Genomic DNA, 12,500 nt, shown 5'->3' on the forward strand with positions numbered 1-12,500 from the left:
TCTACCCCCCCCCCCACCGACTTTGGAAGGTCATTAAATACTATAATGCATAGAAAATTTCATTAAAAAATATTCATTTTTCTGAAAGTTATGACCTCCCCAGACTTTGGAAGGTCATAACTTTCAGAAAAATGAATATTTTTTAATGAAATTTTCTATGCATATAGTATTTACTATGTAGAATCCGGTGAAAGTGTTTTGGAATGGGGGTGGAGGACAATTTTCGGAAATTCCAACAGAGTCCACTTAAATTCTTCTTAACTTCCAGGAAAATTAATATTTTTTCGTGAAATTTTCTACAAATATACCTTGATGTATGTACATTTCGAGCATGTAGGAATTTTGAAGGAAACAACTGCAAGTTATTTTTGAGAAGTGTTCCCCACTCGGTGGTGTTTCGGAGCAAGTCGTCCATATTATGTGCGTATGTGCATCCGTAGATTTGTAATGAAGTAATACGCTGCTTCTGTTCTCTTCTACTTCTCTACTAGAAACGTATACTTTGGAATTTACTTCTATTGAGAAAAAAAAGTCGTGTGCATGTTATTTTTAACGTAAGTTTTCTTATGACGGCTTCTCTTTTCTGCTTATTACTTCAATAGAAATCTACGGATGCACATACGCACATAATAGAGAAAAATGAAACAATTATGGACGACTTGCTCCGAAACACCACCGAGTGGGGAACGCTTCTCAAAAGTAACCTGCAGTTGTTTCCTTCAAAATTCCTACATGCTCGAAATGTACATACATCAAGGTATATTTGTAGAAAATTTCACGAAAAAATATTAATTTTCATGGAAGTTAAGAAGAATTTAAATGGACTCTGTTGGAATTTCCGAAAATTATCCCCCACCCCCATTCCAAAACACTTTCACCGGAAATTTTTGTATATTCGGAATCTACATAATAAATACAATATGACCTTCCAAAGTCTGGGGGGTAGAACTCTGTAGTTATGCCTATATATATATATATATACGATCATACATATACAGTGGGGAGGAATAAATATTCGTACATGTCAAAATTCTTTATTTAATTTCTAATGAACATAAATGGGATATACCAATACTGTATTTGCATACACATGCATAAACTAAGAATATGCAAAAGAAACTAATAAATTATAGTAACTAATGAATTTATATCTATAGAAACTCATAAATTTATTCTGTACGAATCCGTTTTTCACCCCTAAATATTTATATTGTATATAAATTCATCAGTTATAACAGTGGAGGCGCAATGGCCCAGTGGTTAGGGCAGCGGACTTGCGATCATAGGATCGCGGTTTCGGTTCCCAGACCGGGCGTTGTGAGTGTTTATTGAGCGAAAACACCTAAAAGCACCACGGGGCTCCAGCAGGGGAAGGTGGCGAACCCTGCTGTACTTTTCTCTCACTCTTTCTTCCTGTAATTCAAAGGGGTCAAGCCTTGTTACACTCTGTGTCACGCTGAATATCCCTGAGAACTACACGTGTCTGTGGAGTGCTCAGCCACTTGCACATTAATTTCACGAGCAGGCTGTTCTGTTGAGCGGATCAACTGGAGACGTCGTAAGTTACTATAATTTATTAGTTTTTTTTTTGCATATTTTTAGTTTATGCATGTGTATGCAAATTAGAAATTAAATAAATAAAGAATTTTGACATGTAGGAATATTTATTTCCCCCCACTATATACACACACACCCACACACACACATAACGATGCGTCCTGCCTAGCTATTAGAAACGCCGGTGTTAAAACGGGGGTAGCTGATGAAGGAACATGTGTTTTCTCGTCTCTGTTTTGTTTGCAATGTCCTGTACCCAGATATGCACCTATACATACAGGTGGATGTCGGTATGCACATACCTGTACGTATATATGCATATACTCATTTACTGTTTGTTTTTATATATATATATATATATATATATATATATATACTTTATTTAAAAGCAGCAGAAATATAACAAAAAAACCGTTACTCTGAGTTTCACGTTCCCGTTCATCGGACAGTTTTGTTAGAAACTCAGAGTAACAGTTTTGTTAGAACAAAACTGTCCGATGAATGGGAACGTGAAACTCAGAGTAACGGTTTTTTTGTTATATTTCTGCTGCTTTTAAATAAAGTATATTACTCTACCTCTGGTATTTGAGTACTCTTTTTTCCACCTTGTTGCACATTTCATGTGCTTACTCCGCTGTATATATATATATATATATATATATATATATATATATATATACATACATACATACGTATATATATATACACACACATGTATATATATACATACGTATATATATACACACACACATAAAAACATAAGACAGTGAGATGAACTCAGGGAAAGACATGGTTTTGGCGAGACCCAAAACGAGTCACATGCACAACATATGTCTACATTCATTCATGCTGCTAGAAATAGCAGCCAGCTAAGGTTGTCCATCAACGAGAAACACACATGAAATTGTATAGTCCTAGATACACCACCGTCTGAATAAAAAAAAAAATGAGATGGTCACAGCTAGGACATCTTGAGGCCTACTAGATCAAAACTGGCCCCCGGGGGTAAACAGTAATAACAAAGAAACAAACATCAAATTATGCAGTGCTTGATGAATAAAAGAGGAGATGGTCAGATCTGAGTTGTCTTTGATTATATACCTACTAAAAAGCAAAGAGGACACACGTTAGATAATGCAGTCTTAGATACACTAAGACTAAATGAAAGAGATGGTTATAGTTGGGTATCATTGATCATAAGAATGCTGGGTCAGCATTGACCTGGGGTTAAATGAGAACAAAGAAGGACACATTTGATAATGTAGTCCAAGATGTACTTTGACAGAATAAAAGACTGGATGGTCACGGCTGGGTCATGTTTGATTATAGGCCTGATGGATCAGCAATGACCTGGGGTTAAACAATCACATGCAAGGGCACATTACATAATGTAGTCCTAGATACACTGTGCCCGAATGCGTTTGTCATAAATCTTCTGGATTAATTCAGATTAATACAACAAAGAAGGACACATAAGATACTGTAGTCCACGATAGACTGTGCAAATAGATTAAAAGAGATGGTCACAGATGGAACGTCTTTGATCATTCGTCTGCTGCATCGAAACTGACTTGAAGCTGAACAACAACAAAGAAGGACACATTGGATAATGTAGTCCTAGAAAGACTTATGTCTGAATAAAAGAAAGGATACTCTCTCTCTCTCTTTTACTCTTTTACTTGTTTCAGTCATTTGACTGCGGCCATGCTGGAGCATCGCTTTTAGTTGAGCAAATCGACCCCAGGACTTATTCTTTGCAAGCCTAGTACTTATTGTATCGGTCTCTTTTGCCGAACCGCTAAGTTACAGGGACATAAACACACCAGCAACGGTTGTCAAGCGATGGGACAAACACAGACACACAAACATATACACACACATACATATATGTATATATATATATATATATATACATATATACGACGGGCTTCTTTCAGTTTCTGTCTACCAAATCAACTCACAAGGCTTTGGTCGGCCCGAGGCTATAGTAGAAGACACTTGCCCAAAGTGCCCCGCAGTGGGACTGAACCCAGAACCATGTGGTTGGTAAGCAAGCTACTTACCACACAGCCACTCCCGCGCCTACAAATGCAAACAAATGGAAAATATTTAATCATAGGTCTGCTGGACAAAGGCTGACCTGGGGTTAAATGGTAGCAACGATGATGTAGTCCTAGATACACTATGCTGTTACTGACAAAACACAATGCTAATAGCTAGAACACATTTCCTCATGAGGTCTGCAGTCTCGGGGCTGACCATGGGCTAAACAACCACTACAACAAACGCAGCAGCAGCAGCAGTAGTAGCAACAACAGCACACATGCACATGAAACCATGTCTAATCTAGAATCATCTATGTCTGTTAGCAAGAAGCTAAAATATAAATGTGATGTTACTATATAAGGGAGGTGGCAGTCACCGTGGAGGAGATCAAAGAAGCAGGCAGGGATGACAGGTGTGAAAGGAGAGGAGGGGAGGGGAGGATCGGGGGTCCGGGGGGGGGGTTCTATTAAGTCTATGGAAGTGAGGTACATCAGACCAGGCTACCTGGGGGTAGATGATGTTAATGTTTTCCAAACTTCGGAAAGAAATAAAGAAAATGAAAAAAAAAAAAAGAAAAAGAAAAACAAGCTGAGAAAACCAAAAAAAAAAAAAAAAACATACAAAAATAAACAATTAAAAAGTAAAAAAAAAAAAAAAAATGCAAATGACATCCTGTAATGGGTTTACCTTGAATGTGAATTCGTGAATTAAATCGTGCTGGAATTAAAGAACAATCATTGGCACTTTGGTCTCTAGATTATATTGTAGGGAGGAGGGTATAGGGGTGTGTGTGTGTGTGTGTGTGTGTGTGTGTGTGTGTGTGTGTATATATATATATATATATATATATATATATATATATATATACGTGTGTGTGTGTGGTCATCACTAAACTGACGGAGGGTGCTAGTCAGTACCAGTATTGCTAGAAATAGGAGTCAAAAACAACTCTCAGTTACTTGCGAGCACTTTTCCAACAACTGACAAGTGGTCTCACATGGCTAAGAGTTGCTTTGACTGCTATTTCTAGCAATGCTGCTGCAGACTAACATCCTCTATCACTTTAGTGGGGACTATACTTGTGCCTTTCGGTTGCAAATTACGAATCACCATCTCTTAATAATTTATAATACCTACATACAGGTCATCATCGACTTATACCACAATTGGTTCCGAATGATTGGTCATAAGTCGATTTGGTCGTAAGTCGGCCTGTAGATCTACATAGCTCTGTTTTATATTTTTGCATTCTTAAGGTACATTCTCAGGTAAAAGTCACACACAGCATTCTGTATTTCAGTTCTATATTTCAGAGATGAGGAATTATGTACACTATTTACATTTGACGGATATTTGTCCTCATTTTGTTTGTTGATAACACAACATTTCAGCTGATATACCCTCCAGCCTTCATCAGGTGTCTTGGGGGAAATTTCTCATTCCTAAGGTATGTTGTTGTTGTTGTTGTTGTTATTATTATTATTATTTTTCAGGTCACTACCAGGAATCGAACTCAGAATCTTGGGGTTAGTAGCCTGCGCTCTTAACCACTACGCTATATGTTTTCTGTTCACCGTCTCGAGCAGTCGTCTAATAAACAAATACATGGTTGCTTTGATGTCTCCGTGACAGGATATTCATCCAACACTTGGGATAACCACAGTGGCGATCAAAAACCAAACCTTGGGTAAGCGTTTGTTAGATGACGTCCTCTGTAGACAGGTTAATTTCTAAGAAATTAAACCCATTAGATTTCAACTAGACTATACATTACTGCTGCCAGAAGCTGGCACGCCAATTGTCGTAAGGTCGATCGGTTGTAAGTCGGATCGGTCGTAAGTCGGATAGGTCATAAATCGGATAGGTCATAAGTCGGATAGGTCGTAAATCGGATAGGTCATAAGTCGACAATGATCTGTATATGCGTATGTGTGTATATATATATATATATATATATATACACACACACAAATTTAAGTCACAATATATGGAATTATGTAATCTTGTAGTACTTGTTACAAAAGCTCTTTAGTGTATTATTCTCCAAGACACATAGAATATACAGTATGACACAAGAGGAAACGATAGGAAGTGAATAAAGTTATGAATGACAGAGAAATAGTTTGATGAGATTTTATTTAACAATAAGAGAATTCTAATATCACAGCAAATTGTTTCATAACTTTAAAAAACATGTAAATAATTTATATTATTATACTTAATAATAAATACATTACTTACATGCCTGCATTAATGCAGAATTTTAAAAAATCCTTCAAAATAATGCAGAATTTAAGCGTAAGTTAAGAAATGGTGATGAATATATTGATTATAGAAAATACTCCAATACTGAAGTATGTGTGTGTGTGTGTGTGTATATATATATATATATATATATATATATATATATATAAAAGATGCGTCTAAATTTTTCCAATGAGTCATCTGTACATGTATTAACCTACACATTCTAAATTTTGTGTATTGCATATGAATAGTTATTTAAAAAGGGGTTCATCACATGCCTTTGTATACATAAACATATACACATGAGTATCTAAATCTACATATTTCTGGGAGTGACTTTCCCAACCACATAGTTCCAGGTTCAATCCCACAGGTGTGGTACCTCGGGCAAATGTTTTCTACTATAGCCTCTGGCTGACCAAAGCCCTGTGAGTGGATTTGGTAGACAAAAACTGAATGAAGCCCATCATGTGTATGTGTGCGTTTATATATATATGTATGTATTTGTGTGTGGTATTTGTGTGTCTGTGTCTGTCCTCCACCAACACTTGACAACCAGTGATGGTCCGTTTATGTCCCCGTAAATTAACGATTAGGCAAAAGGGACCAATAGAATTAGCACCAGGCTTAACAAAAAAAAAATAAGTACTGGGGTAGATTCAAAAGAAATGGCTCAAGGCAGTGCCCCAGCATGGCCACAGTCTATTAACTGAAACAAAAGATATATATCTTTTTTGCTGAACTGCTAAGGTATGGGGGTGTAAACAAACCAACAACAGTCATCAATCAGTGGGGGAGAGGATACACACACACACACACACACACACATACACAAACAGTTCAAATTTATAAAAAAACAAAAAAACAAAGACAGGTAAAGGAAAAAGTAGGTGAATTAGTTTCACACTTGGGAAAAATGGAAAAGTCTTTGACATTTCGAGTTTCTGCTCAATGACAGAAAGGATTGAGAGGGAAAAAAATGGAGAAAGAACGAAAAAAACCGAAGTCCTAATAAGTAGGAAGGCAGACAAACCACAACTCCCTTCAGGTAGATGGCCCTGCTCAATCTAGTTCGCCAGTCCTCAGTCAAATCATCTAACCCATGCTAGCATGGAAAGTGGACGTTAAACGACGACGACGATGATGATATATATATATATATATATATATATATATATATATATATATATATATATATATGTATATGTATCAGGGATGTGGAGTCAAAACAAAAAATTTCAACTCCGACTCCTCTATGTAATTAAGTGATTGTGGTCTATTTTACCAACTCAGACTCCACAGCCCTATATATATATATATATATATACACACACACACACAAAGAGGTGCTGAAAAGTTTCTGACTTTGAGTAAAAAAAAACAAAAAAACACAAGACGATCAGCTAATTATGATTTTATTCAACACATTCACACACTTATTGCAGTGGTCCTTCAGTGGTCCAACCAGGCCTTTTGAAATACCCTTAAAGCCAGGAACTTTTCAGCACCCCTTCAAGAAAACATGTATGCGTATGTGTACACACATCTACATTTTAAAAGGAAAAACCCACAATTCATCTGCTCCCTCCACAACACCAACTTTAAGAAAGTTTGCTATTGAATGTGGCCTGGGCATTATTGTTAACAAAGATCTGTGTTGGTTGAATGACATTTCTGAAAAAATCCTGAAAAGAGCCAAAAGCTGTCTTAGCACCATGCATTAAGATCTTCATCAGCCGCTTATCTGCTATCTAAATATGGATATGGGATATCCACACATTTTACATTTCCAGTCTGGAACCTCCACCTTGTCCAGAATATCGATGACAGTTGCCAGTCAGACATTCGAGCGAGATCGTTACCAGTGCCGCTGGACTGGCTCCTATGCAGGTGGCACGTAAAATACACCATTTTGAGAGTGGCCGTTGCCGGTACCTCCTGACTGGCCTTCATGCCGGTGGCACATAAAAGCACCGACTACACTCTCGGAGTGGTTGGTGTTAGGAAGGGCATCCAGCTGTAGAAACTCTGCCAATTCAGATTGGAGCCTGGTGTCGCCACCTGGTTCACCAGTCCTCAATCAAATCGTCCAACCCATGCTAGCATGGAAGGCAGACGTTAAACGATGAGGATGATGATGAATACTCTGTCAGTCGCTTACCAAACCTTGAACACATTGTCTCTCTGGGAATGAAGAAAAGTAAGTGCTGTCCCAAGTACTGGAACTCAAAGGGCCAGTTGCCAGGTTTCTATGGTGTGTAACTGACTGAAATTGCAACAACTCACTGCAAGGTTACTCATTTACAATTAAGTGAACCAGATCAATATGAAATGGAGTGTTTTGCTCACAGACATAATGCACTGATTGACCTAGGAATTGAAACCATGCTGTTGCAATCATGATTGTAACACTCTAGTCAGTAAGACCATGCACCTACATTTCTAGGAATTAATGCACTAAAATTTCGGCATCTATCAGCTGATTTGGTAGAATTCGACAAGGGTTCCTTAGCAGATGCTTTCCAATTTCCTGCCTACCGAAGGAAGCTCTGTTTCAGGAGCCGTTCAACCACACAACATATACATATGAAGAATCATAAGTGACAAAGTGAAAAGTTGTAAAGCATTCTGAAAAGCCTCCAAGTTTCATAAAATAAACATATACCTATATACACATGCAATCATGTGCATGTGCTTTCACATGGTATACACAAGCACCTACATATACAAACAGTAATCACACACACCTACACATTTGTGTATAACAAAAACAACGTATTACATAAATACAAAACACACACACATGTAAACATGTATACATACACAGATGCATACATATGTACATAATAGACATACAATACACACACACACACACATATATATATATATATATATATATATATATATATATATACATATATACATACACACACACCACACATACACATATACATATATACACATACATGAATATACATATACATCATGAACACATATACATAGTGGCTGTCCACCTGTGACTGCAAGAGACCACTAAGGACACTGTGTACTCTGACAGAATTATACCTAACACTTGTGGCCCTACTGGTAACTAATAAGCCCGGATCTTGATAAACACACATCTGCAAATATTGCAGACAAAACTTCCCCCCCATTCATTACACTGTGGTGTGTTTTCAAGCAGCTCAGCATGAAAAATGCCCATTTATTCAAAAGTACTCACTCCTTACTTCGTTTCCTCCATCTGTGACAATGACAAGATTCGCTTTTGAAATTGACCTCCCATATCTCACTTGCTCTCAGCAAGTACTTTATACCAACCTTAAAATGTTGACTTGGTTGCTCCTGGGGCCTTTCCACAAACAAATTCACCGTAAAGAAACTGCTTAGGGGTTCACAGATCATTTATCTGAACAAGGTGTCCAGTCCAACACAAACATTACTTGTGCACCATCGCTTCAAGGCTCAGGGTGTCAGGCTCCCTTCAAGATGCCTTCTGTGTCAGGGGTGCGCAAGGACCCAGCCAACATTCAGAATGTATCTCAGATAGAAGCGTTCAAGGACCCTTACACGACGCCTGTAAAGGGTCCATGTCTTACATATATACATACATACATACACACACACGCACATATATATATATATATATATATACACACACATTATACACTCATACATAGAGAGATAGAGCAGTGACACCAATGAGGCCTCCATAGAGACTACATGAGCCCAGCAACCAACCACATCTACAATTGATATCTTGAGTCAGGTCTCCATTGTTGGTATCTGTGGAGCCTAGACAGATGAAGGACCTGACAAACTCCATAATGTAGGGGCCAATGTGGAGAAGGGGAGGTTCTGGGCCTTCTCCGACATGCACTAGCCTGGTCTTCACCCAAATCACCTTTGTTGATTCTTCTTTGTAAACGGTCTGTGCAACCCTGAGCTGGTCAATCAAGTTGTTGAATAGGGTGGTATCGTGGACCTGGTCAGTTCTAAGCATGATTATATCTCTGAGACCAAGGACCTGGGGTGACCCCAGCCCCATCAAGCAAGAGCATGAAGCAAGCAAGCAAGCAAGCAAGCAAGCAAGCAAGCACATACATACATACAAGTATATACATATAAACACACGTATGTACATATGCACACATGAATACATACATATATCCATACATACACACGCACACATGAACACACACACACACATGAACACAAAACTATTTATAATAAAGCCAAGCTAGTAAGAGCAAGCAGTTTGTTTGTAATTATTTTTTTAAAGGGATTTATATCCTTTGTTGCATTTTTCACAAACAAATGACTTATGTAATTTATAGTAATATATTAGTATCATCATCATCATCATTATTATTATTATTATTATTGCTACTATTAATATCAGCATTCTTATTATTGATATTAAAAATATATTGTGAAAATATATAATTACAAACAAAAATTACAATTTACAAAAAAAAAAAAAAGGAATTAAAAAAAAAAAATCAACAAGAAACTATGTCATTTGAACTCACATGGTACCTACTGACAGGTCGGGTATATTTAATGTCATCATCAAGATTGCTAGCTGACAACCACCGCTGCAATTAAGGGATGGAAAACTTAACGCTATTTCTTCAGCAACAAATAAGGGATGGGTGTGTGTGTATGCATATATATATATATATATATATATATATATATATATATATATTTAAATATATATATTTTTATTTAGAGGCACGCATATATACATACATGTATGTATGTATGTATTTATGTATGTATAGGCACATATAAGTATAAATGTGTGTATGTGTGTGTGTATATATATATATATATATATATATATATATATATATATATATATATAGTGGAGATGATAATTGATTATTATTAGAAATATACCCCAACTGCAGATGACACCAGGTAGCCCAAATCATGCCAATGCTTTATCAACACGTCAACACACTAATTAACATATATTCATTTGTCCAAAATATATATACACATACATACATGGAAATGTATATATATATATATATATATAGATAGATATATATAGATCGGTTCTTTTTGTTTAGAAAGACATAACATTCAGAGAAGAAGCATACACTAAGAAGTAGAGCAGTCTATATTTATTACTGGTGAAGGTCGGTTTATAGGATTGCCCTAGGTTTCTCGCCATAAAGAGTATCTTTATGGCACATCATCCAAACCTAAGACTTGTTGGCCTATGTCCGCTTTAAAGTATGGAGGGGGAAAGCCATAGGGTCTGATGATATGCTGTAAAATAGCCTTTATGGTGAGAAGCCCAGAATAACCCTATAAACAGGCCTTCACCAATAATAAATAGATAAATATATATATATACACACACATGTCATCATTGCATATCCACTTTCCATGCTGGCATGGATTGGACTGTTTGATAGGAACAGACCAGCTGGGGAGTTGCCCAGATGCCATTTGCCAATTTTAATATGGTTTCTACAGCTGGAAGCCCTCCCTAATGCCAACCACTTCACAGAGAGTAGAGGGTGCTTTTGAGATGGCACCAGCACAAGCACTTTTGTGTGGGAAACAGCACGAGTGCCTTTATTTGGAAACGACGGCAAAGTCACTTCTATGTGGTACTGGCAAAGCCACTTTTTACACAACACTGGCAACAATGCTTTTGTAAGGCACCGACAAGGCCGTATTTTAGTGTCACCAGCACAGGTGCCTCACAGCACTGGCACAAGTGCTTTTTGTAAATGGCACCAGCACTCAAAAGCCCTCAAGGGAAAGGACCTCTCAGCTGAAAAACAGATGTCGAGAACATACATGTATGTATGTATGGACAGCCAGTTTTACTCAGCTTGACGATAGACATACATATACATATATATATATATATATATATATATATATATATATATATATATATATATATACATACACACCACATATACCATCGTTTCTAAGTGCACCTTTTCTATGTTGGCATAATTTGGAATGCACATACACACACATACATACATACATGTGTGTGTATGTCCTCTGAAAAATGAGTGTTGGTTTGTTTCTGCCCATAACTTAGCAGTTTGCAAAAAACAAACTGATAATACTAAACTGAAAACTATATGTACCGGGTTCGACTTGCACAACTAAAGCCTCCAAGACTAAAACAACGAAAAATATATATATATATATATATATATATATGTTGTTGTACTTGGGGATGGTCATATTGCCAGTTTAGCCAATAAAAACACACGCACTGTATATTTGGTGTTAATTTGCTTCAGCTTTATATTACATTAATCTTAATCTTATTTCGGCCAGAGTTCTTTCGTCACACTTCTGTGACCTCATCAGTGGTCCTTTGTTTCCTTCTTTCTTATTCATCGCAGCGTTACTTATTTTTGCCAGCTGAGTGGAACTGGAGCAACGTGAAATGAAGTGTTTTGCTCAAGAACACAACGCGTCGCCCAGTCCAGGAATTGAAACCACAATCTTGCGATCATGATACTGACACCCTAACCACTAAGCCATGCGCCTCCACTTTATATATATACAATTATATATATACATGTTTTCATACACACTCACAAAATATATCTATATATGCATGCATATATATATATATATATATATATATATATATATAT

The 12,500-nt window shown here is 36.9% G+C and overlaps 1 protein-coding gene across 23 annotated transcripts in view; it reads right to left on the minus strand.

Annotated features, from left to right (window-relative positions):
* LOC106875122 (inositol hexakisphosphate and diphosphoinositol-pentakisphosphate kinase 2) overlaps positions 1-12,500 on the minus strand; it is a 139,959-nt gene that overhangs the window by 108,625 nt on the left and 18,834 nt on the right. For 13 of the 23 annotated variants that reach the window (XM_089344086.1, XM_089344084.1, XM_089344098.1 and 10 more), the window contains exon 6: positions 10,383-10,448. The exons of the other annotated variants lie outside the window; for them this stretch is intronic. In XM_089344086.1, the coding sequence (XP_089200212.1) occupies positions 10,383-10,448 (66 nt within the window). The remainder of the gene's footprint in view (positions 1-10,382; positions 10,449-12,500) is intronic. 23 annotated transcript variants of the gene reach the window in all.

This window comes from Octopus bimaculoides, chromosome 28 (genome assembly GCF_046866305.1).
Source record: "Octopus bimaculoides isolate indiv1 chromosome 28, ASM4686630v1, whole genome shotgun sequence".
NCBI lineage: Eukaryota > Metazoa > Mollusca > Cephalopoda > Octopoda > Octopodidae > Octopus > Octopus bimaculoides.